At 46.4% G+C, this 27,160-nt stretch overlaps 1 protein-coding gene across 1 annotated transcript in view; it reads left to right on the forward strand.

Moving 5' to 3' along the window:
- Window positions 1–468: 468 nt before the first annotated feature.
- UAP1L1 (UDP-N-acetylglucosamine pyrophosphorylase 1 like 1) overlaps window positions 469–27,160 on the forward strand; it is a 41,401-nt gene continuing 14,709 nt past the window's right edge. The window contains exons 1-4 of the mRNA XM_089675062.1: window positions 469–860; window positions 19,085–19,289; window positions 23,059–23,234; window positions 26,358–26,530. Coding sequence (XP_089531188.1) covers window positions 581–860; window positions 19,085–19,289; window positions 23,059–23,234; window positions 26,358–26,530 — 834 coding nt within the window. The 5' untranslated portion in view covers window positions 469–580. The remainder of the gene's footprint in view (window positions 861–19,084; window positions 19,290–23,058; window positions 23,235–26,357; window positions 26,531–27,160) is intronic.

The following is a 27,160-nucleotide window of genomic DNA, read 5'->3' on the forward strand; positions in this document are numbered from 1 at the left end:
GGGGCCTAGTTATCACTCCATTAGGTGGCAAGGCTTCATGTGTAAAAGCCCCTGGAAAAGTCTTCAGCATTGCACACTTTTGGGTGTGTTGAGTGCCTGTGCCCCCCTGCCATGTACTGTGGTTCCTTCCACCAGGCCCTACCTGACTACAGGGCACAGCAGTGATGTAGAGGGCAGCGGGAGGAACCACAGCCCATGACGGGGGAGTACAAAACACTGAAAAGTGTGGGCTGCTGAGGACTTTAGGGCGTGAGTTGGTAAATATTTCCAGTCTTTTACTGCAAACAGCATTTCTTAAGATTTTTTTTTGTTTTTTAGATATTGACAGACTTCCTCTCTACGAACCACAATGGCCAGCCGCTCCACATTGCCTAGTTTGAGGTCGCCTCACAGCTTTTATATAGCATCCCTGCAGCACGTGACCCCTCCCGGCACCGCCTCCCACCAGTCACACGCTCAGTCCCGCCCCCCTCTATTCATATACCTCAGCCCCGGGCTCCAGTCTCCATAGTGACCCCAGAGCGGAGGGTACCCGGGCGACGGAGAGATAGCGTGTTGAGGTTCCCATAGTAACGGACGGATGGAGCCGGAGCGGCGGCGGATGCAGGAGGCTGGGCAGGAGCAGCTGCTGCGCTTCTGGGACGAGCTGACGGCGGGGCAGAGGGAGTCCCTGCTGGGGGAGCTGAGGCCGCTGGAGCCCCGGGAGCTGAGGGAGCACTGCCAGCGGGCACGGGAGGCCTATGTCCGGGAGAGGAGCTGTCCGCAGCGCCTGGATGACAGGATGTGCCCGGTACCGGAGGAGTTCCTGGGCAGTGTGAGGAGGAGCGATCCGGGGGAGCTGAGAGCCTGGGAGGAGGAAGGTGAGAGCTGCTCGGCCATATATCTCATCATCCCCTTCATCCTGGCCTGTCACAGCAACCACACACCGTACAATCTCATCCTACAATCTCCATATGTACCAAACCCTAACAGTCCAACCACGTCGCATCCAATCAGGCCGGCCCTTGTACTAAAGGAGATTGTACAATCAGATTGTATAGTGTATGGTCAGCGAATGGGAGATTTTGCTTCACTCCTTGTCCCTGTGATGTCAGTACAGGAAAGGACAGGCGGTATGGATGTCACCGCAATGCTCAGACAGCCATACACGCAATGTCAGAAGATTTGTGTCCCCATTGCAGGGATTTCACATCACTTCCTGTCCTGACAGGAAGTCAAGGGAGATCTCCCCAAAACAGAAGTGACAACTAAACCTTCCCTGCCGCATGGAAGCTATACAAAAAAATGTTGGCTCTTTAACCACTTGCCTGCCGGCACTTTTACCCCCTTTGTGCCCAGGTCAATTTTCAGCACTGTTGCACTTTGAACGACAATTGCGCGGTCATACAACATTGTACCCATATGAAATTTTTATCGTTTTTTTTTTTAGACAGAGCTTTCTTTTGGTGGTATTTAATCACCTCTGGGTTATTTATTTTTTGCTGAACAAACTAAAAAAGACTGAAAATTTTGAAGAAAAAAAAGGTTTATTTGTAGTTTCTGTTATAAAATTTTGTAAATAAGTAATTTTTCCCCTTCACTGATGTGCGCTAATGAGGCTGCTGTGATGGGCACTGATAGGCTGCACTGATGAGGAGGCACCTTTAGGTGGCACTGATGGGAACTGATGAGGAGGCACTGGTAGGTGTCACTGATGGGCACTGAAAGGCAGCACTCATATATGGCACCGATAGGTGTCACTGGCTGGCACTGAAAGGCAGCTCTGATGGGCACTGGTATGTGACATTTATGGGCATTGATGGGCACTCGTATGTGGCATTGATTTGAACTGATGGGCACTGGTATGTGGCATTGTTGGGCACTGGTGTGTGCCATTGATGGGCACTGGTATGTGGCATTGATGTGAACTGATTGGCACTGTTGTGCACTGGTATGTGGCATTGATGTGCACTAGTATGTGGCATTGATGTGAACTGATGGGCACTGTTATGTGGCATTGTTGGGCACTGTTATGTGGCATTGATGGGCACTGGTATGTGGCATTGATGTGAACTGATGGGCACTGGTATGTGGTGTTGATGGGTACTGGTATGTGGCATTGATGTGAACTGATGGGCACTGGTATGTGGCATTGTTGGGCACTGGTATGTGGCATTGTTGGGCACTGGTATGTGGCATTGATGTGAACTGATTGGCACTGTTGTGCACTGGTATGTGGCATTGATATACACTAGTATGTGGCATTGATGTGAACTGATGGGCACTGGTATGTGGCATTGTTGGGCACTGGTATGTGGCATTGTTGGGCACTGGTATGTGGCATTGATGGGCACTGGTATGTGGCATTGATGTGAACTGATGGGCACTGGTATGTGGTGTTGATGGGTACTGGTATGTGGCATTGATGTGAACTGATGGGCACTGGTATGTGGTGTTGATGGGTACTGGTATGTGGCATTGATGTGAACTGATGGGCACTGGTATGTGGCATTGATGGGCACTGGTATGTGGCATTGATGGGCACTGGTATGTGGCATTGATGTGAACTGATGGGCACTGGTATGTGGTGTTGATGGGTACTGGTATGTGGCATTGATGTGAACTGATGGGCACTGGTATGTGGCATTGATGGGCACTGGTATGTGGCATTGATGGGGACTGACAGGTGGCAATTCTGGGGACTGACAGGTGGCACTGATGGGGCTACACTGATAATCAGTGTCCTGATGGTCAGTGTAGATGTCCCCTCTGAGGAATGCAGCTTACCGGCTCTCCTCACGCGCTGTCAGGATGAGGAGAGGGCTGCCTTTAACCAGCATTTCCTATTTACATGTGATCATTGGACACGTCACATGATAGAGCCTGTGTCATCGTCTCTTTACTGCAATCGGTGAACCAATGTGTCCCAGGGACGCAGCGCACCACTGATCGCCGTGTGCCCCCAGGGGCGCTCGTTCGCAGCTAGAGTGGGAGGACGTCATATGATGTCCTCCCGTCATTTCCTTATATGGCAGGCGGGGGGAGGTAAAAAAAGAAATCTGGGCACATTTTTTTATTTTCCCATGCAGTGGGGCTGTGTCCGCATTGCATGGGTTAAATGCTCGTTTTTGTCTAGGGGCTCAGAAAGTAAAGATATACTTACCTAATCCACAGAGAGCAAGACCAGTCTCCGCCACTCCTGCCCCCACAACGGTCTTGTGAATGGGCAGTTCCTGACGTCATCACACCCATAGACCATCTCCAGATGTGAGGACGGCAGGGACAGTGCAGCTCTAGACGTGGTGGGCGTGGTTTTCCGGTAGATCAGAGGAGTGGGTAAGTATAGCTTTACCCTGAGCCGCTGCACAAAACAAGCACCTAACCCAAGCAGTGCAGGCACAGCCTTACCGCATGGGAAAATAACATTTGTAACCGGAGTTCTGCTTTAACCACTTTACCCCCCAGGCTAATTCTGACATTTCTCTCCTACATGTAAAATATGAATTTTTTTTATTTTTCTAGAAAATGACGTAGAACCCTCCAAACATATTTTTCAGAAATTGGAGACCCTGGAGATTAAAATGGTGGTCATTGCAATTTTTTTGCGTCGCATGATTTCGCAGCCATGTTTAAAATGCAGATTTTCAGGAAAAAAATACAGTTTAAACACTTGCCTATCGGGCAAGTTATGACACGTAAAAATGATAATTTTTTGCTAGAAAATTACTTAGCACCCTCAAATATTATATATATATATATATATATATATATATATATATATATATATATATATTAGCAGAGGCCCTAGAGAATAAAATGACGGATGATGCAATTTCTTATGTCACACAGTAGTCATTCAGCGGATTTTCAAACGCAAATATTTTGGAATTGGTACACTTTATTGAATTTTAGTACACACAAACACAATAAAATACCCATTTGTTTGGTAAATTATAAAAGATGATGTTATGTCGAGTGAATAGATACCAAACATGTTGGGCTTTAAAATTGCACACGCCTGTGGAATGGCAACAAACCACTGTATCTAAAAATCGCCATAGGCAACGTTTTAAAAGCTTTTACAGGTTATCAGTTTAGAGCAACACAGGTGGTCTGGTGCTAGAATTATTGTTATCACTGCGGCAATACCTCACGTGTGATGTGATCACTGCATATGCGTTCCCATTGTGCGAGCACGGGGGCACGTTACATTTTCAATTTTAATATTTGTATAAAAAACATTTTTTATACACTGTCCCTTTTTTTTACTTTTTTATCAACATTTTTTTCTTATTACAAGGGATGAACAAGATCTCTTGTGATAGCATGGTGTGTGACGAGTCCTCTTTATGGAGAGATCTGGGGTCTACTAGACTTCAGATCTCTCTTCTGGCCTCCAGAGTATCTGATCACACCAAGATCAGTGTGAATAGATCCTGTACAAGCCGGCAGTAGTTTGTAAACAAGAAACCAGAAGTGGCAAAATCCTAGTCGCTTTCAGTTTCTTATATCACAGAGGGGAGGCAGGTACAGATATATCTTCTTCCCCTCCTAGTGCTTTACCGATCTGAACAATTGGTAAAGGTGGTGGGCGGAGGCAGGAGGGGGGCCCCAACTGATGGGGGGGCTGTAGAGCGACTCAGATGATAACTGCAGCCATTGTCCCAGTACCGCCTCTTCAACTTGAGGACGTATGGGCACATCCAAATGCTTCAGGCACACAGGACGTTAAAAAAATTCTAGAAGCCTTCCTCCTGGCAGCAGTGTTTTTGCTGAAAAAAAAACGACTCGCGCTTGTAAAAGTTTCTAGCGCTTATACATACGTAAAGTACTTTGCCTTTTAATTCATTTAACCACGTCAAGTCCGGACACTTTTACCCCCTTCCTGTCCAGGGCAATTTTCAGCTTTCAGTGCTATCACACTTTGAATGACAATTGCGCAGTCATGCAACACTGTACCCATATGAATATTTTAGCATTTTTTTTGAGACCAATAAAACTTTATTTTGGTGGCATTTATTCACCATTGGGATTTTTTTTTGCTGTATAAATGAAAGTCCAAAAAGTTTGAAAAAAAAGGGTTTTTCTTATAAAATTGTGCAAATAAATAATCTTTCTTCATAAATCTTGGCCAAAATTTATTCAGTTATCTTTTAGTAAAAATAACCAAAATTTAGTTTATAACCAAAAATTATAGTTTTTTTTGGTGTGTGTGTGTGTATATATATATATATATATATATATATATATATATATATATATATATATATATATATATATATATATATATATATATATATATATATATATATATATATATATATATATTTTTACATTTTTATTTTATTTTTTATATTTGTTTTTTTGTTTTTTTTTTTAAACATACTGTCACCCTAGCAGTACAGTGTCACCATAGTGACACTGTACTACTTGTGGGGGGTGATGAAGATTTTTTTTTTGTTTACACTGATTGCTTTTACACCCATAAAGGCTGTAAAAGCAATCATTTCTCTTTCTCTCTGGCTGCATTCTTGCAGCCATTGAGAAATACTGTGAGAGCTGTGATTGGTTACAGCTTGTCACCTGGTACAAGGCTGTTGTGAATAGTCCTGTACCATGTGACCTCTGTGATCATTCACAGATTTCACAAGTAGTAAGCAATGATGTCAGGAAGTGACATCTTGTTTACTACTATTCATGTGCTCACTGATTGGCCAATCAGTGATCAAATGATTGGGACCTCACACAGAGGTCCCGTACAGCGATCGGACACAGCGGGCACCAGATCGCGGTGCCACGTTCTCCCAGGGAGCGTGCACAGGTTAAAATGGCGGGCACCGTTTATGAACAGCAATCCACCCCTGCACTGCTCCCGTCCGGCCGTTTATATACATGGGCCAGATGGGAAGTGGTTAATTGGCCATAATAATAATTTATACTGACCATTGAAATTAATGAATGCTGAAGCGCTAAACGTGCCTATCACTAACATGCATTTACACGCGCCAAGCATTTTTTTTTTCTGCTGCTCCTGGACGCACTGGCCCTGGGTTTTTCTTTTTTTCTGCCTGGAAATGCTCCTGCCACTACAAGCCACTAAAAGTCTGCTTATGCATTGATACATAGGATAACATAAAGGGCCATTTACAAGCCATAAAAAAAAATGCCTGATGCCCCTAAAATGGCTGCAAAAATGCCCTGTGTGCATGAGGATTAAGGTGTTCAAGTTGTTAAGGGCTGGTTCACACTAGAATGTTCAAGTTTTCCCATGTTCCAGTTTAGACAGCCCATTCATTTCAATGGGGTGCAAAACACACGGGAACATGCAAAAAGTAGTGAAGGTGCTACTGCAAATCTCACCGCACCAAACTATACCACAGTACCATGCGGTTTGGTGGCTGCAAATATGCTGCGTTTGCAAGATACATTTAGGTGCTTTTACCAATTATTATCAGATAAGAAAGAAATGATGTAGCGCTACTCAAAAGCAATAAATCACATATTACGAACTAATATATGCATAATATATATAAATGTGAAAAACAATATATAAAGTGACACAATATGCAAATAACATAAATGTGACCTGATCCACATGGGATCTTCAAATGTCTGACCGTGGCCTGACCCTCAACGGATCCAGAAGTGGACAAAGTGAATAGTAAACCACCACATTGATGATAATAACAGAAATATGTGAACCAATACTTACAAGTATGGTAAAGAAGTAAATAGATCCTAAGTGGGATCTAGGGTGATGGTGGATAATAAAATAAAATAAAAAATAATAAAATAGTCCAAACTGGTACTAATAAGTGAGATGTCCAAAAAATTGGACTCAAATCAAGGAAAACGCATAAACATGCAAGTGAATATCTCTGCAAGACCAAATGTGTATAAACACTACATAAAAAATTAATTAACCCCCCAACACTAAATAGTGTTTCCATACAGAAGGTATATAAATCAGATATATATCAAATGAACAAAAAATATATGCAATAGAGGAAATATCCGTGTGACTTTCTATGACAATGAACATGCAACATAAACGCATGACACAAAACAAAAAATATGGACATCTCACTTATTAGTCCCAGTTTGGACTATTTTATTGTTTTTTATTTTATTATCCATCATCACCCTAGATCCCACTTAGGATCTATTCACTTCTGTACCATACTTGTTGTAAGTATTGGTTCACATATTTCTGTTATTACCATCAATGTGGTGGTTTACTATTCACTTTGTCCACTTCTGGATCCGTTGAGGGTCAGGCCACTGTCAGACATTTGAAGATCCCATGTGGATCAGGTCACATTTATGTTATTTGCACGTTGTGTCACTTTATATATTGTGTTTCACATTTATTTATATTATGCATATATTAGTTCATAATATGTGATTTATTGCTTTTGAGTAGCGCTACATCATTTCTTTCTTCTCTCCTTTCATTTGATCATTTATGTTAGCAGCTTCTCTGTGTTATTTCTATATAAATAATGGTGTAAACCTCCTGCGCTTCTACCTATAATAATATAGATCGAAGCGCAGGAGGTTTACACCATTACTTTATCAATTATTGCAACCTGTATGTATCTCACAAGGGCAAACGGTAAACATGAAAAGTGGATGTGTATTGTTTTATGTTTAACAGATTAACTACAAAAAAGTTCTGGGTTTTATAACGGAATAGAAGAAATAAGGCATTAAATACTTTCAATGCTGTGCTTGTTGATACTCGTGTAGTAAAAAAGAAAAAAAAAACCCTCCTTGTAAGTCATGGACTGACCTCCTTGTAGCCAGCCCATTGTTTTCCTTCAATCTTCCTTCCTGTAATTGTTTCCAAGTACTATCCACACTGTATGTAGGCAATAGAATGAGCGGGCTGTGGGTGTGGATGAAACGTGTGTCTGACTCCACTTTCATTAGAGTCACATGATCTGTGCGCGTGGAAAGAAGCATGCCATTGTCATCTTGTGTCATTGCTGAAATGTAGTTCAGGTGGAACATTTTTAAAAAAAGGTATGAGCAAGTAAGCTATTTATTGGAGAAGAGACATGCGATGTCTCTTCTGCAATAAAATACACCTACCTGCCTGCTCACTTTTTTTTTTTTTTTTTTTTCTGTGGCATGGTCCCTGTGTGCCAAAGAGACTGATACCTGCGCATGTGCAGGATTACATCATCCCACATTGGGCAATGAAGATGCCCAAAGACTGGCACCCTGAAGGAGCTGCGGTTAGTGAGGTACTCTTCGCAGACTTTGGACTGTTATGAAGACATGAGTATAGTGAGTTTTGTTCCACTTAAAGCTGAACTGTAGAGAAGCAAAATAGACACAAATGAATACAGCTCTGTAATCATTTATACATCGTTGCACTAGTCACATGGTAAAACACTGTTTTTTGTGGGCATGACAGTTTTGCCAGTTGATTAGGAGGCAGTGCTCTGCACTATGACAGTCTGTGCAAATGATCAGTAGAATACAATTCTAGTGCTCCAATAAGTGTGGTAAGATTACGCACTCACCAGAAGCGTTATATACGCATTAAGAGATTCTGCAGAGGTCCCCTTTAGGAGCTGGGTGGTATCTGTCTTGGAAATTCGCTTTGAACAAATTTCTCCTTACCGTGAGTACTCGCAGTTGGATGCACAGAAATCCCCCATAAAGCTGTGTGAATCTCGCTTACCACGACTTCAGCTAAACTACACGATTCCTGCGCCTCCAACTGGGTTACTATCTTGAGATGTGGGGAAATAGAGTTTCGGTTACCCAGGAATGATCAGGCGACACTCTCAGGTTGCTGTTGGAATTCACAAAGAGGTGGATCCAACTCCAGCCTCCGATTTTTATGTACAAGCAGACACACGCTGTCAGGGCTCCCAGGTATGACCAGAGATGTGTGACTGACGCAGGGAAACGCAGACTTCAGATATGGGATAAACAATATAATTTATTAACACTAACAATACAAACATAAACGCAGTGCAATACTAAACATAATACAGTGCAAACAAACCAAACCAACCACCCACAGATAACAGTACATACAAGCAAGCGTCGTCAGGCAGGCCGGGTCAATATCAATTGGGCAGGTAGGTACAGGGGGAGCAAGCGAAGAATGGTCGGGGTCACAGGCCAGGTTCAGCAGGTAGCAAGCAGCGTAGTACAGAGGGTCAAGCAGAGGGATGGTCAGGGTCACAAGCCGGGGATCAGAACAGGTAGCAAGCAGCGTAATACAGAGGGTCAGCAAAGGAACAGAAACAGGATGCAGGACAGATACAGGGCCCAGGACAAACACACACCAAGGCAGAGTCTGTGGGTCTGGCCATCCCTTAAATACCCCAGCATAATCAGTTCCAGGTGTTAGCTGGCTGCAAAGTTGAGTCTCTGATTGCTGGGAGCACCCGCTGGCCAGCCCTGGTACTGCAGATCAAAAGGCAGGTGAGTCCCACCATTGCTGGCCAGTCCATTCCTGACACACGCCCCCCACATGAATAAAGTCAATCCCCTCCCACAGAACAATGCAATGGGGAGTGCCTATACACAGGATGTACATTCCGATTGGAGCATAGCCTTTCCTTTTATCTATCACCAGTCCTCCCCTCCCTCCCCCCATGCTCTGAGGAGAGCAGACTTCCTGTCCTACTAGCTCCTAGTGATATGTAAATTCTCTGTACAAGCATTCCCTAGAAACATCAGTCTGTATCTGGATGGGCCCGATACGATCTTTATTAAAACACATCCATCCAGATACAGTTCAGGTCGGTAATGGGTTGTAAGATATACATGAGCCTACACGCGGAGTTCGCACTGCTTGGCGCCTTGCGGTACGGAGTCCATGTGGTACTATGCTGCTGATATGTGGATACAGGCCCGCGGCCTACTGCCGGCGGCATTCGCATCGAATGCCGTGGTGGTATACACGCCGGTCTATAAGCGCAGATCTGCCATCTCATCCATTACCGAGCTGAGTACTGTAATACATACAGTGTAAATGCGCATGGCCCAATTGCAGCCTTCAGAGCTTTAATTAAGCCACACGAGAGACATATGAATAACACTAATATATGACACATTTAAAGTTCAACCAAAAATACAAAATTTCCATGACAGATCCTAGTCCAGGAAAACTCTCCCTCAAGGAATGGTGGTGCTGTCAGGAGCTCACGGGCAGGTACAGTGTCCAGCTGGCCAGAATTCCCTTTAAGGGATGGGCGGGTGTAGATTCCTGCTAGCGGTAATCCCGAGTGTGGCGTGGGGTTAATTTTCAGTACCAAAAGAGGTAATCCCGAGCCACACTCAGGATTACAATGTAGTATAATTTACCTTGTCCCTGCGATCCCTCTATGTCAGGGCTCCCAGGTATGACCAGAGGTGTGTGACTGAAGCAGGGAAACGCAGACTTCAGATATGTGATTAACAATGTAATTTATTAACAATAACAATACAAACATAAACGCAGTGCAATACTAAACATAATACAGTGCAAACAAACCCAACCAACCACCCACCCACAGATAACAGTACATACAAGCAAGCGTCGTCAGGCAGGCCGAGTCAATATCAATTGGGCAGGTAGGTACAGGGGGAGCAAGCGGAGAATGGTCGGGGTCACAGGCCAGGTTCAGCAGGTAGCAAGCAGCGTAGTACAGAGGGTCAGGCAGAGGGATGGTCAGGGTCACAAGCCAGGGATCAGAACAGGTAGCAAGCAGCGTAGTACAGAGGGTCAGGCAGAGGGATGGTCAGGGTCACAAGCCAGGGATCAGAACAGGTAGCAAAGGGACAGAAACAGGATGCAGGACAGATACAGGGCCCAGGACAAACACAACACCAAGGCAGAGTCTGTGGGTCTGGCCATCCCTTAAATACCCCAGCATCATCAGTTCCAGGTGTTAGCTGGCTGCAAAGTTGAGTCTCTGATTGCTGGGAGCACCCGCTGGCCAGCCCTGGTACTGCAGATCAAAAGGCAGGTGAGTCCCACCATTGCTGGCCAGTCCATTCCTGACAGTACCCCCCCCTCAAGGAGCGGCCTCAGGACGCTCCAAACAGTCCTAGCTGGGCAAAATGTTCCACCGCCCGGGTCTGGTAACTGGCGGGATATCAAAGACTGGCACACCGGGCTGGACTCCGGGCAGCGGCACACCGGGCTGGACTCCGGGCAGAGGCACACCGGGCTGGACTCCGGGCAGAGGCACACCGGGCTGGACTCCGGGCAGAGGCACACCGGGCTGGACTCCGGGCAGAGGCACACCGGGCTGGACTCCGGGCAGAGGCACATCGGGCTGGACTCCGGGCAGAGGCACCCCGGGCAGAGGCACCCCGGGCAGAGGCACACCGGGCAGAGGCACATCGGGCAGGACTCCGGGCAGAGGCACATCGGGCAGAGGCACATCGGGCAGGACTCCGGGCAGAGGCACATCGGGCAGGACTCCGGGCAGAGGCACACCGGGCAGAGGCACATCGGGCAGGACTCCGGGCAGAGGCACATCGGGCAGGACTCCGGGCAGAGGCACATCGGGCAGGACTCCGGGCAGAGGCACATCGGGCAGGACTCCGGGCAGAGGCACATCGGGCTGGACTCCGGGCAGAGGCACATCGGGCTGGACTCCGGGCAGAGGCACATCGGGCTGGACTCCGGGCAGAGGCACATCGGGCTGGACTCCGGGCAGAGGCACATCGGGCTGGACTCCGGGCAGAGGCACATCGGGCTGGACTCCGGGCAGAGGCACATCGGGCTGGACTCCGGGCAGAGGCACATCGGGCTGGACTCCGGGCAGAGGCACATCGGGCTGGACTCCGGGCAGAGGCACATCGGGCTGGACTCCGGGCAGAGGCACATCGGGCTGGACTCCGGGCAGAGGCACATCGGGCAGGACTCCGGGCAGAGGCACATCGGGCAGGACCCCGGGCAGAGGCACATCGGGCTACCAGGCGAAGCGGCAGGCAGCGGGCCACCGGGCGGAGCGGCAGGCACCGGGCCCCCGGGCGGAGCGGCAGGCACCGGGCCCCCGGGCGGAGCGACAGGCCTCGGGCCCCCGGGCGGGGCGACAGGCCTCGGGCCCCCGGGCGGGGCGACAGGCCTCGGGCCCCCGGGCGGGGCGACAGGCATTGGGCCCCCGGGCGGGGAGACAGGCATCGGGCCCCCAGGCGGAACTACAGGTCTCGGGCCCTCAGGCGGAACTACAGGTCTCGGGCCCTCAGGCGGAGCGGCGGGTGCCGGACCCCCAGATGGAGCGACAGGCCTCGGGCCCCCAGGCGGGGCGATAGGCATCGGACCCCCAGGCGGGGCGACAGGCATCGGACCCCCAGGCGGGGCGACAGGCATCGGGCCCCCAGGCGGGGCGGCGGGCGCCAAACCCCCAGGCGGAACTACAGGCCTCGGGCCCTCAGGCGGAGCGGCGGGCGCCGGACCCCCGGGTGGAGCAACAGGTCTCGTGCCCTCAGGCGGAGCGACGGGCGCCGGACCCCCAGGTGGAGCGACAGGCATCGGGCCCCCAGGCGGGGCGACAGGCATCGGGCCCCCAGGCGGGGCGACAGGCATCGGGCCCCCAGGCGGAGCGGCGGGCGCCGGACCCCCAGGCGGAACTACAGGTCTCGGGCCCTCAGGCGGAGCGGCGGGCGCCGGACCCCCAGGTGGAGCGACAGGTCTCGGGCCCCCAGGCGGAGCGACAGGTCTCGGGCCCTCAGGCGGAGCGTCGGGCGCCGGACCCCCAGGTGGAGCGACAGGTCTCGGGCCCTCAGGCGGAGCGGCGGGCGCCGGACCCCCAGGTGGAGCGACAGGTCTCGGGCCCTCAGGCGGAGCGGCGGGCGCCGGACCCCCAGGTGGAGCGACAGGTCTCGGGCCCTCAGGCGGAGCGGCGGGCGCCGGACCCCCAGGTGGAGCGACAGGTCTCGGGCCCTCAGGCGGAGCGGCGGGCGCCGGACCCCCAGGCGGTGCGACAGGTCTCGGGCCCTCAGGCGGAGCGACAGGTCTCGGGCCCCCAGGCGGGGCGGCGGGCGCCGGACCCCCAGGTGGAGCAGCGGGCGCTGGACCCCCAGGCGGAGCGACAGGTCTCAGGCCCCCAGGCGGAGCAGCGGGCACCGAGTCACCAGGCACGACAGTGGGCTCCGAGTCAACTGGCATGACCGCTGGCACTAGGTCAGACATTGGATCGTCTGGCTGGACAGCGGGCATCGGGTCACCAGGCATCAGGTCATTTGGCTCGACAGCGGGCACCGCGTCATCTGGCAAGGCAGTGGGCTCCGAGTCAACTGGTAAGACCGCGGGCACTGGGTCAGACATTGGATCGTCTGACCGGACAGCGGGCATCGGGTCACCAGGCATCAGGTCATTTGGCTCGACCGCGGGCACCGCGTCATCTGGCAAGGCAGTGGGCTCCGAGTCAACTGGTATGACCGCGGGCACTGGGTCAGACATTGGATCGTCTGACTGGACAGCGGGCATCGGGTCACCAGGCATCAAGTCATTTGGCTTGACAGCGAGCACCGCGTCATCTGGCAAGGCAGTGGGTTCCGAGTCAACTGGCATGACCGCGGGCACTGGGGCAGACATTGAATCGTCTGGCTGGACAGCGGGCATCGGGTCACCAGGCATCAGGTCATTTGGCTCGACAGCGGGCACCGCGTCATCTGGCAAGGCAGTGGGCTCCGAGTCAACAGGCACGACAGTGGGCACCGGGTCATCAGGTACCGGATTGTCTGGCTCGACAGCAGGCATCGGGTCACCAGGTATGACAGCGGGCACTGGGTCACCAGGCATCAGGTCATTTGGCTCGCCAGCGGGCACCGCGTCATCTGGCAAGGCAGTGGGCACCGAGTCACCAGGTACGACAGCGGGCTCTGAGTCAATTGGCACGACAGCGGGCACCGGATCAGGTACCGGATCATCTGGATCAACAGCGGGCATCGAGTCAACTGGCCTAGTAGGATCGTCAGGCTGGATCAGTTCATCATGCTGGGTAGAGGCATCAGGCTGAATGCCGGCGTCCGGCTGAGTAGAGGCTTCAGGCCGAGTAGAGGCATCAGGCCGAGTAGAGGCTTCAGGCCGAGTAGAGGCATCAGGCCGAGTAGAGGCTTCAGGCCGAGTAGAGGCATCAGGCCGAGTAGAGGCTTCAGGCCGAGTAGAGGCATCAGGCCGAGTAGAGGCATCAGGCCGAGTAGAGGCATCAGGCCGAGTAGAGGCTTCAGGCCGAGTAGAGGCTTCAGGCCGAGTAGAGGCATCAGGCCGAGTAGAGGCATCAGGCCGAGTAGAGGCATCAGGCCGAGTAGAGGCTTCAGGCCGAGTAGAGGCATCAGGCCGAGTAGAGGCATCAGGCCGAGTAGAGGCATCAGGCCGAGTAGAGGCATCAGGCCGAGTAGAGGCTTCAGGCCGAGTAGAGGCTTCAGGCCGAGTAGAGGCATCAGGCCGAGTAGAGGCATCAGGCTGCATACAGGCATCAGGCTGCGTACCGGCATCAGGCTGCGTACCGGCATCAGGCTGCGTACAGGCATCAGGCTGCGTACAGGCATCAGGCCGAGTACAGGCATCAGGCCGAGTACAGGCATCAGGCCGAGTACAGGCATCAGGCCGAGTACAGGCATCAGGCCGAGTAGAGGCTTCAGGCCGAGTAGAGGCTTCAGGCTGAGTAGAGGCTTCAGGCTGAACCACGGAAGGCAGGCTCACCGGTTGGGATACTGGCAGGATGGTATTGGTTGGAAAGAATTTTCGCTTTTTTCTGGTTTTAACTACTGGAGCACTGCAAGTAAACGCAGGTCTGCAAACGAATGGAGCAGCTGGAGACAGAGAAGAACTGGAGGATGGAACAGGAGAGGGAGCAGTTGCTACAGAGGGCTTTTTTACAGGGTTAAAGGCAGGATAGGTGCAGCGAGTGGGAACAGGGTACTGACATGCGGTAGATAGCCAAGTATACTGGGCTGTAACTGGAGGAGTTGTTGGGAATACAGGAGTAGAGTTAGAAGCAGGACTGGGTTTTTGTAAGCTGACTGAGGCTGGGTGCAACAAGTCTGTCCATGTCTGCAGTATGGGTTGAACAAAGCTGAGCTTACACAAAGCCTGTCTGGTCAATGACTGCACTGCGTTTATACAATCTCTTAGTGTCTGTGGTGAACATGTGGAATAACGCTCCAGAAAGTAACCCACATCATCCTCTAATAACCACACCAGGGACTCTACCTGGTCGGCACTAAATGGTGGCAAAAATTCATCCCTGCATTCAGGGGTACCAGATGAAACCAACTCTGCACAAACCTCAATCAAAGGCTGCACCTCAGAGAACTCTGTGCCCTGATCTACTAGAACATGAGCGAGCCGTATACATTCTAGCAGTTCATCCCGGGTATACTCCTTCAGAGTTTGATAAGCATACTCCCTGTCATCAAACACTAGCAGATATAAATACGCAACCTCATCCAGATCCATCCTTCCCATCAACAAGCCAAGATGGCTTCCCTGTGCAGCCACTTCTGGTCAGGATTGGCCTTGGTGTAATGTCAGGGCTCCCAGGTATGACCAGAGGTGTGTGACTGACGCAGGGAAACGCAGACTTCAGATATGTGATTAACAATGTAATTTATTAACACTAACAATACAAACATAAACGCAGTGCAATACTAAACATAATACAGTGCAAACAAACCCAACCAACCACCCACAGATAACAGTACATACAAGCAAGCGTCGTCAGGCAGGCCGAGTCAATATCAATTGGGCAGGTAGGTACAGGGGGAGCAAGCGGAGAATGGTCGGGGTCACAGGCCAGGTTCAGCAGGTAGCAAGCAGCGTAGTACAGAGGGTCAGGCAGAGGGATGGTCAGGGTCACAAGCCAGGGATCAGAACAGGTAGCAAGCAGCGTAGTACAGAGGGTCAGGCAGAGGGATGGTCAGGGTCACAAGCCAGGGATCAGAACAGGTAGCAAAGGGACAGAAACAAGATGCAGGACAGATACAGGGCCCAGGACAAACACAACACCAAGGCAGAGTCTGTGGGTCTGGCCATCCCTTAAATACCCCAGCATCATCAGTTCCAGGTGTTAGCTGGCTGAAAGGTTGAGTCTCTGATTGCTGGGAGCACCCGCTGGCCAGCCCTGGTACTGCAGATCAAAAGGCAGGTGAGTCCCACCATTGCTGGCCAGTCCATTCCTGACACTCTATGTCCTCCCACTGTGTTCTCCGGCCGATGCCGGCATCCGTCTTCCGGGTTCCCTTCCCTGCGAGCGTTGCGACCCAGGCGGGCAGAACCGGTGGGAGATTCAAAAAAGTAAAAACATGACATACACACAATACATTGTGATCTGTTAGGATTACATAATTGTATTAAACCATTTCACCTCAGTTTTGTCCCTAGTGCTCTGTCCAGTGCCCTTCCTGCACTTTTACCGTTCTTTCTGCCTGGAAACTTGAGTACGTCCATGATAAATAATAGTGGTGAAGCGCTAATGTAGAAATCCAATAAAATATATATGCAAAGTGCTGGATGCGTGATATTGCAAGTGATAAGGTGCAACAAAATGGTTACAAACATGGACCTATACAAAGTGAAAATACACACATGTGCAAAAAACTTCCATGCAAGAATGGTAAATATATGTGCTTCAGTTGTCACTCCACAAAACTTTCTGTGCTTCTGCGACACTCAGGTGGATCAATATCCATAAATGGCCAGATTGCCCCCTCACCTCCTTACCACGACCCCTCAGGGCCACAACACTTTACACAGCAACACACTCCACACCATGCGGCATTACATGAACCCAGCTCCAATGGCTCCTCAGTTGTAGTTCTCCCTTCTAATGGTGGTCACCGCAGCACATCTCATAGGTATACACCATTATACCAAGATCATATAGGAGAAACAGAAGAGACCTCCATAGTGCAACTCTTATTTATTCATAACAAAGCAAAAATGCCAAATGAACACAGTAAGCTGGTTTCCAAATAAGCAGTTTCCCATATACTATGGGTGTATTGCAGGCAATGAGAGTACTAAGATGGCGCCGACCGGAAGTGCGTCACTGCGCTCTACGCGTTACGTCCATGGCATCCAAAAAGTGTCCCTGTAGGTCAAAAGCGGTTTTAGATCAGCTAGAAAACGGTGTTAGTGAATTAGATTCACTTGCAGAATTAAGCGATAGTGATTCGTGGGGAAATTCATCATCAGACACTGAAAGTGACGACAGCGAAAATTCTGTGACTGAGCTCAGTGATGTGCGAACTTGGCGCTCTATTTCAAATTTCAGTGTTTTTTGGTCTGATTACATTATTGAATTCAATTTATTATATTATTATTATTTATTATATTATAATTCATGATTTTGTGTTTCAAATTTTATCATACCCGGGATGTTTATTAGACTCTTGTTTGGAGAGACTTAAGTGAGTTATTCCTAAGAATTACAGGCCTACAATATAAAACAACAAATTTCCATGCAAAACAATGTACCGCTTTGACATTCAAAAATTTTGACATAATCAGACCGCCAGGGAGGTTGAGTGTACAAAGTTACACTACACTCAAGTCTCTGCACTGCAGCACATGGAGCTACTCTGCAGTGCATTGACCTGCCATACCATCCAATGCTCTGCATATCATACCAGCATTGTGGACTTTTTTTTTTTTATGTACTGTTGAGGTGACTGGCTTTGATCAAGTGCAGAAACATGCCGTTCACCACACATATAGTGTACGGGCCCTAGGTGTCTGTTAAATACAAGCAATGTGAGTACCTAAATGTGGCATGGTATGAGCCTCAAGCGGTTGCTGTACAACAGGGCTGGAAGTGTGAGAAGAAGATATGGCACAAAGAGCCAACCTGTTCATGTGCTGACAAAAAGCACGCTGGTAAGAGGCTTGTTTTGCCCTACAGGATGCATGGGAATTTTTAATTTATTTGGATAAATTTACTGTTTTGCTGGTTCTCCCAAAGATGTCATGAATTGAATGAAGCGGAATGATCCAGATCCTACATTGTCTATGACTGTGTTCATTGAGGAGCGAACTCTGAGGGACAGGCAGCATTCACCAGGGACCATAGCTGGGAGCTTGCCAAATCTGACCCTGCAATACCAGCTCTTAGCTCTGGCTGCCAGGTCATTATCAGGTTGCTTACTTGACATATAAACTAAGTGCAGTGTGTGATGTCATTTTTCTGAGCCACACACAGTTCACTCTGCCGGTAAATGCCAGGAGAGGCAGAGGGAAGAGGAGCTGTACCCCTGTCGGAGCCATGGCAGAGTGGACTGGGTGGATGATTGTGCCCAGCAGTGAGGGCACGGAGGAGCAGAACTGGCAATGTAGCATGCGGGGGTGACTGTTCCTGGCTGTAAGTTCCACGAGAAGCAGAGTTTGGCAAACAGAGTGTACCAGTAATAGTGCCAGCATCCAGGTGTGATAGGTGGAACATACTAACAACAGTGCCAGTGGCCAGGAGTGACAGAGTGTACCAGTAATGGTGCCAGCATCCAGGTGTGATAGGTGGAACATACCAACAAAAATGCCAGTGGCCAGGAGCGACAGAGTGTACCAGTAATAGTGCCAGCATGCAGGTGTGATAGGTGGAATATACCAACAAAAATGCCAGTGGCCAGGAGCGACAGAGTGTACCAGGAACAGTGCCAGTTCCCGAGAGTGACTGGAGCAGTGTCCCAAAAACTATGCCACTTGTCAGGAGTAACAGGCGGAGAGAACATGGAGTAGCGTCATTGTAAGGCATGGACCAGGTACAGTAACCAGGAGCTCAGAAACAGAAAATGAACACCAGGCTGTCCACAGTGTACTCCAGCCCTTTACGGCGGCAGCCACATGCCGCAGGCAGGCCTGGGGTAAAATCTGGAAGTGAGTGCGGTCGCAAACCCAGGAGACATGTAGCTGGAATGGGGAGAGTAATACCCCGTACACATGATAAGAAAATCGTACAAAATATTTTGCGGAACCACTGATCGAACGATTTTCTCTTTGTTGATGAGTAGGATGTTTTAACCGATAACGACATTGTGAACGAAAAAATCCGCTTGAACAACAGTGAAATTGCTATGTAATATGGAACTGTATAAAGAAAAGCTTACACTGCCGTTATGATATAAAATGTATTTCTGTTTATTTCAGGTTTACACCAAATAGCAGAGAATAAAGTGGCGGTCTTGCTGCTTGCAGGGGGTCAAGGTACACGTCTTGGTGTGACGTACCCCAAAGGAATGTATAGCGTGGGTTTGCCAAGCGGTAAAACTTTGTACCAGATCCAGGCAGAGAGGATCATCCGATTGCAGCAGATGGCTGGAAAGAAATATGGTACTAAGTGCACTGTGCCTTGGTTAGTATTACATAGTATAACTAATGCAAAGTATCATCGATACTACAATCTAATAATGGTGTTATAAAATAGGTGCTCAGCAGTAAACAATGGGCAAACTACAATGTAAACTTCTAGATTTCCTAGCCAAATTCAGACTCTGGGACCTAGGTATGGGTATATATCTTTTTTTTTTTTAACCGCTTCCTTACCGGGCACTTTTACCCCATTCCTACCCAGGCCATTTTTCAGGTTTCAGCGCTCTCACACTTTGAATGCTAATTGCGCGGTCATACAACATTGTACCCAAACTAAAATCATTTTCTTCACACAACTAGAGCTTTCTTTTGGTGGTATTTAATCACCGCTGGGGTTTTTATGATTTGCTAAATTAACAAAAAAAAGACCGAAAGGTTTGAAAAAAAACCCCACATTTTTCTTTGTTTCTGTTCTAAAAGTTTGCAAATAAATAATTGTTCTTCATAAATTTAGGACGAGATGTGTTCTGCTACATGTCTTTGGTGAAAATTACCCAAATTAGGATGTATTATTTAGTTTGTAGGAAAGTTATAGAGTTCACAAACTATGGTATAGATCTGAATATTGATCAATCCTGAAGTACTGACGGTCAATCAATCTAATTTCTTGAGGTCCACAAATGTCAGAACAGATATCCCCCAAATGACCCCTTTTTGCAAAGTAGACAGTCCGACGTATTTCATAAGAGGCATGGCGAGTTTTTCTGAAGTTTGTAATTTTTTTTTTTGTCATTTTTCGGAAAATGAAAACATTAAATTAAAATTGTTTTCACTGTTTTTTTTTTTTTGTTTTTTGTTTTTTTTTTTACATACTGTCACCAATGCAGTACAGCATCATCATATAACTGGCATGGCGGTGATCAGGGACACTGACTGGTGACAGTACGAAAAAAAAAAATTATTATTTTTTTTTATTAGTTTTCATTTTTTATTACTTTTTTTTTCTGTTCTTTTTTTTCATATTTCACTATGACCAAAGTAGTATAATGTTACCATAGTAACATTGTACTACTTTGGGGAAGTGATCAGTATTTTGTTTTTTTTTTTACACAATTTGCTTATAGCAAAGAATTACTTTGCTATAAGCAAGCATTTACCTGAATGACATTGATTCATTCAGGGGTTTTTTTTTTTTTTGTGGTTTTGGCCACGGCTAATCACATGACGCAGCTGGGCTTTGATTAGCCCAGCTTGTGCATGTGATCACTGTGACCATTCACAGCTAGACACACTAGTATACAATGGATGGCATGAAAGGAAGCTATCCATTGTATACAACTGTCATGTGACCTGCTGTGATTGGTCACAGCAGGCCGCATGGTACTGGAAACTGGGCTGGTACACAGATCTGTCATCGGCCGTGTCCGAGCTACACGGCCGGTGACAGATCGCGCTGCAGGGCGGCCCTGTGAGCAGGCAAACTGTGCATACCTGAAAGGACGCCATATGGCGTCCACCGAGAGGGACGAGCTGCTCTCCCATCCGCCTTTGTGCTATTGGCCGGGCGGGAACTGGTTAATCAAACGTTTTTATGGAAAATGGAGAATACCCGTACAGCAATTCTATGGCATGATCATGACCATAGTAGAGATTAGTCATTCAGTGTACAGAATCTGGCCTGGATACATGCCAGGTGCACCATATAGGCATGGTCATTTAAGTAAGGCAAAACTTTTTTTTCTTTTTCTTCTTCTCATCAAAACTGAGCTTTTTGTTAAAGCTAAATGATACAATGTAGACTGTGTAATCTTCTAGACATATAGGGGGAGATTTACTAAAACTGGAGAATGTAAAATCTGGTGCAACTGTGCATAGAAACCAATCAGCTTCCAGGTTTTATTGTCAAAGCTGAATGGAACAAGCTGAAGTTAGAAGCTGATTGGCTCCCATGCACAGCTGCACCAGATTTTGATTGCTCCAGTTTTAGTAAATCTCCCCCATAGTGTGATGTGTTGACCATTTTTTAGAATATAAATTAAGGTTCTGCAGGCTGTTGAGTCGCATTGCAGTTAGAAGTGTGAGTCTACACATAAATTCATAAAAACCATACAGATAAGTGCACTTGTCCATCTGCCCTAGCGCTTCTGACCTTAACTAACCTACAAACCCCCATCAAACTGTTTGTACTTAATTTTTACCGCTGTGGCCTCCTTTGTTGTTTAGCCCTATCAGACCAAAATTTTCTTCAGTACTGCTGTCCAGAATTATATTTCAAGAATTTTATCTACAAAACCTGTATATGTTTAACCACTTCCCGACCGGCCGTTGTATATAAACAGCCGGACGGTGGCAGTGCAGGGTCGGGTGGCCGTTTATAAATGGCCTCCCCGCACCCTGCTTGTGCGCGCTCCTTGGGAGCATGCAGCACCGCGATCCGGTGCCCGCTGTGTCCTCCAGACACAGTGAAACACCGATCGTCGGACGGGACCTCTGTACAAGGTCCCGATCATGTGATCACTGATTGGCCAATCAGTGATCACATGCAAAGTAGTAAGCAAGATGTCACTTGTGACATCATTGCTTACTATGTGTGAAATCTGTGAATGATCACAGAGGTCACATGGTACAAGGCTATTCACAACAGCCTTGTACCATGTGACAAGCTGTGACCAATCACAGCTCACTCAGTACTTCTCAATGACTGCAAGAATGCAGACAGAGAGAAAGAGAAATGATTGCTTTTACATCCTATATGGGTGTAAAAGCGATCAGTGTAAAAAAAAAAAAAAAATCTTCTTAACCCCCAAGTAGTACAGTGTCACCATGGTGACACTGTACTGCTAGGGTGACAGTATGTAAAAAAAAAATAAAAATAAAAAATAATATAAAAAAATAAAAATGTAAAAAACAATGTTTAAAAATTATAATTTTTGTTTTAAACTAATTTTTGTATTTTTTTTTTTTTACTAAAAAGATAACGGAATACATTTTGGCCAATATTTATGATGAAATATTATTTATTTGCAAAATTATATAAAAAAAACACTTTTTTTTTGAAAATTTTTGGACTTTTTCACTTACATAGCAAAAAAAATTAAAAATCCCAGCGGTGAATAAATACCACCAAAATAAAGCTTTATCTGTCTCAAAAAAATGTTAAAAAATTAATTTTGGGTACAGTGTTGCATGACCACGCAATTGTCATTCAAAGTGTGATAGCGCTGAAAATTGCCCTGGTCAGGAAGGGGGTAAATAGTAGGTGATAGTCTGGTAAATTGGGGTAGAGAGTTCCAGAGAATTAGGGAAGCTTTGGAGAAGTCCTGGAGACGAGCATGGGAGGAGGAGACAAGGTAGCTAGAGAGTAGGGGGTCATACGAGGAGCGGAGAGGACGGTTTGGGTGATATTTGGAGACCAGATTGGTGATGCCATTTGGGGAAGAGTTACAAATGACTTTATATGTTAATGTTTTGAATTTTATCCATTGGGCAATGGGAAGCCAGTGGAGGGATGGCAGATATGGAACGGTTAGTAAGGTGGATGAGGCACACCCTAACTTTGCCACTTTCTGGTGTAGAATGCTTCCTAGATCATCTCCTGCTGACCAGACAGAGGTGATGATGCAGAATTAGTAAACCAGGAAGATAAGTCACTTTATCAGGGACTATGGGTGTCACATGTCTGGCGGGGCAGTATGGCAATTCAGTTATGTATTTAGCTGATCACCAGGAGTTTCCATTTAATTTGTGTAATCCAGGTGACAGATAACTAATTACTGTGAACATATATCCTGTATTATGTTTCTGCTGCTTAGGTACATCATGACAAGTGAGTTCACCTTGAACCCCACACAGACCTTTTTCGAGGAAAACAACTACTTTGGCGTGGAACAAACAGATGTAGTTATGTTTGAGCAGAGGATGTTGCCTGCTGTTGACTTTGATGGAAAAGCTATTTTAGAACGCAAGGACAAGGTAGCAATGGCTCCAGGTACATGCTGGTTAAAGTCTGCTCTTTATCTCTTTAACTGCCGGTAATTAAAGAGGAACTGTTGCCAGACCATCATTTTTAACAGAGCTCTCCCTCTGACGTTCATGGCGATACCTCACATGATCGCTGGTTACATATGCATTTGCAAGTGGGAATGGGGGCACTTAGAATTAATATTTTTTTAAAAAATGTATCACTTTTATTGCTATCGCAAGGGATGAACAACATCCGTTGTGATAGCATTGACCAGAACAGGTCCTCTTTATCGAGTGATCTGGGGTCCATTAGACTCCATATCTCTCCTCTGGCCTCCAGAGCATCAGATAAAACCCAGATTGGTTTGATCTGATGCTTTCACAGGCCACTAACAGATTGTTTACATAAATCCAAAATTAGAAGTGAGGAAATCCTTGTCTCTTCTGGTGTTTGACGTCACACAGTGGGGGGAACAATATCTGCTTCTCTCAATGTGTTATAGGAAACTGGTGCCATGGGTCTCATATTTACCATGCTCCCCAGGAGAGCCTGGTAATGGCTCCCTTCCGCCACCTGTAAAAGTAATCCAGCAGCTCTTTAGCTGCTTGGATTACTTTTACAGTGTGCAGAATTGCCAGGTTTAAAAAAAAAAATGATCTCGGTCATCGCTGCAGTCCTATAGAGGGGAAGTGGTAAATCGGCTCAGGACGGACCCACAGACCTGCAATGAGAGAGATGAGCAGTGCAGTATAGCATATGTGCAATTCTAGTATGTATTTACAAGGTCCCCATACACTTATTTAAAGATAAATTTCAGGTATGGTATATTTTTACATAGTTACATTTGTTCAGCTTGGATCAGTGTAACTATGCATATACCACACCTGTGGGATACTTCTAGAAGCTGGAAATCCCTATAGTAGACACTGCTACCCCGATGATCTTCACTCACTTATGGGTCCCATGCTGTGCAGCTGGCCTAACACATTGTATACACAGGAGGTGGCCTCTAAGCACAAGTGCAATTCAGAGAACACTTTGCATTCATTCAAAAATTGTAAAGCATGCTGTGAATGGTGCCTGTGCTGAGCAGTCGACCTTCTGTGTTCAAATGCATCAGGGCAGATACTCAGCATGGACTCTGAAGCTAGCGGAGATCATTGTAGTCGTGTCTACTATAGTGATTTTCAGTTTCCAGGGGTATGGTATATACTGTACATAGTTTCATTGGTCCAAGTTGGACCAGTGTAACTATAAAAATATAACATGCCTGAAATTCATATTTAAATAAACAATGTATAAATAAAGAAGACTTTATAGAATATACAGGATTTACCTTTTTGGTCAGATTTTGTTTTTTTTGTTTTTTTACATTAAGCTGATTTACTTCCATGTCTTTTTATTGTCTTTTTAAGAATCACAGAAAATGTTCTCTTAGTTAATCTTGAAATAACAATCCCTTTCTTTGGTTGCAGAGATAGAAGGGCATCTAAAACTGGTCATACATAGATGGGATAAGTCAATCTACTGATCGACTTATAATAAACCAGCATGTTGGTAAATGTTCGCTTGATCAGCAAATGCAGCCATTCTGATGGTAGGGGTGCCCTGCTGTCAGAATACAATGACACAGTGGGGAGGATTCCTGCATTCACATCAAATATGTGGATAGGGAATTCGGTTCAGTTTTGAATGGCCTACTTAAATTAGTTAGAGGTATGATGGAGCTCAGCTTTGAGGAAAGAACTTACCTCAATGTATATAAACGTATCCCTAGCAAAGATTTGTTTATGGAGCAATATTATCACCATGTATAAATACATAAGTAATCCATGTATTAAACTTGGTGCAAAGTTGTTCATTCTAGGGTCATTGACCAGGGCAAGGGAGTAGCCTTGCAATCTGGAGATTTAGGCTAGGTACACACTAGTCCAGCTGCTACTTTCAGTGGGATTTCGTAGTACAATATTGCGTGTTTTTAACATGTTTTTATTACTTCAAGCTGTTTTTTTTTTTTTTGTAGGAGGAGACTGGATTTTATACCCAAAACTCAGAAATGCAGTAAAAATGCATGCACGTGCATTGTACATCTGGTTTTGGTGCATTTCCATTGAAGCCTGTGAAGCCAAAATCATGCTGCAACTGCAGCAAAGTAGCACATGTACCTTTTTAAAAAAACATGCTGCACTGCATTGATATGAACGGGCACCATTTAAAATAATGTGATTTCCATTGTCTTGTGACTGAAGTCACACTAGTGTGAACCAAGCCTTACCCTTCACACCCGGAAAGACTTTTTTACGCTAAGAGCTGTAAAAATTGTGGAATAAACTTCCTCAGGAGCTAGTCCTAGCTAACTTGGTAAATTGTTTTAAAAGTAAAACTGTTTTTCTAAATGTACAGAACATAACTTATTATTTGTAAGATATAACACTAGATTGTTGATCCAGGGAACATCCGATTGCCTTATTGGATCAGGAAAAAAATGTTTTCCTGATTGGAGCAAATTGGACTATAATTATAAACATTTTTTGCCTTCTTCTTACTGTGAGTTTAGGGTTCTGTGGATGCAGGTTTTCAGGTATTTTTAGTTGGTTGAACTTGATGTGTCTCTTTTTAAACCCAACTAACTATTGGGTTGATTTACTAAAACTGGAGAGTATAAAACATGGTGTAGCTCTGCATAGAAACCAATCAGCTTCCAGGTTTTTTTTGTTTTTTGATCAAAGCTTAATTGAACAAGCTGAAGGTAAAAGCTGATTGGCCACCATACACAGCTGCACCAGATTTTGCTTTCTCCACTTTTAATAAATCAACCCCCATGTAATTTTGTTAGATTTTTAAATCTTATGTTTATTGTATTATAAAGATTATGGCTGAAAGTGTCTGAAGAGTATTCTTGTTGCCAGGCAACCAACCATCTTCCTTGTATTCATATCTGCTGCTGTAGAATTGTGAAAAGAGGAAAGTGTCTGGTTCCTGTAAGAAGTAGTTGTTGGTCATAGTAAACTAGACATTTCACAGAACATCTAAGCAACTTCTTACTGTAAGCAACAAGACTAGTTCTTCTGGCACTAATGGTGGTCTTCATTCCCAGAGCTTTCAAAGACGCAGGCAGTCTGGCATTGAAGGTTTGCATTATTTTAGATGGCAATGGAGGACTGTATAAAGCGCTAGCTGACAACCACATTCTGGAGGACATGGAGGCACGAGGCATTTTGTACATCCATGTGTACTGCGTGGACAACATTCTGGTGAAGTTGGCTGATCCTGTCTTTGTGGGCTTCTGCGTGTCCAAAGGTGCTGATTGTGGGGCTAAGGTGGGTAACAGAGAAGACATCTATTGGACAGAATCCTACACCAAGTTTATGTTATGGAATAAGAAACCTCTGCTTGCAGAGTATGAGGGGGTCGGATTTGCTTTATCTAACTTTTTATCTTGAACGTGTGAATAAATCTAGATTTTCTGTGCACGATACAGCATGGCATTCTGAAGCTCAGCCCCACTCTGTTGTTTACATTATTCTTGGTAGACAAGCAGATTTTTTTCATCAAAAACAAAAATTTTATATATTGCAGCCTATAGATGAGGTAGTTTAATTTAATTTTTTTTTTTTCTGGTATTTTCACCTGATAATCCTGAGAATAACACACTTCCTGCCCCTGGGTGGTTACAATATATTATTCCTCTGTATCTATGGAGGGAGCCACCCAGGCTGCACTAAAAACTCACCTGCCTTTGTTCATCACAATTATATATATATACAGCTAATGGGATTGGTAGATCACATAAAAAGATCACACTTCTTTAGTAGAATGGGGAATGGTTAGAGCTTCTTACATGTTTTTATTGCTGAGTGTGCCTTCCTGTCCCAGTGACAACCTATTCCCTCATTTCTTGTACTGACAGCACAGAGGCAAGAAGTGAGGGAGAATCTACCTAAGAAGGT

This window comes from Staurois parvus, unplaced genomic scaffold (genome assembly GCF_062004578.1).
Source record: "Staurois parvus isolate SC_StPar_1 unplaced genomic scaffold, SC_StPar_1.0 ptg000154l, whole genome shotgun sequence".
NCBI classification, from domain to species: Eukaryota; Metazoa; Chordata; class Amphibia; order Anura; family Ranidae; genus Staurois; species Staurois parvus.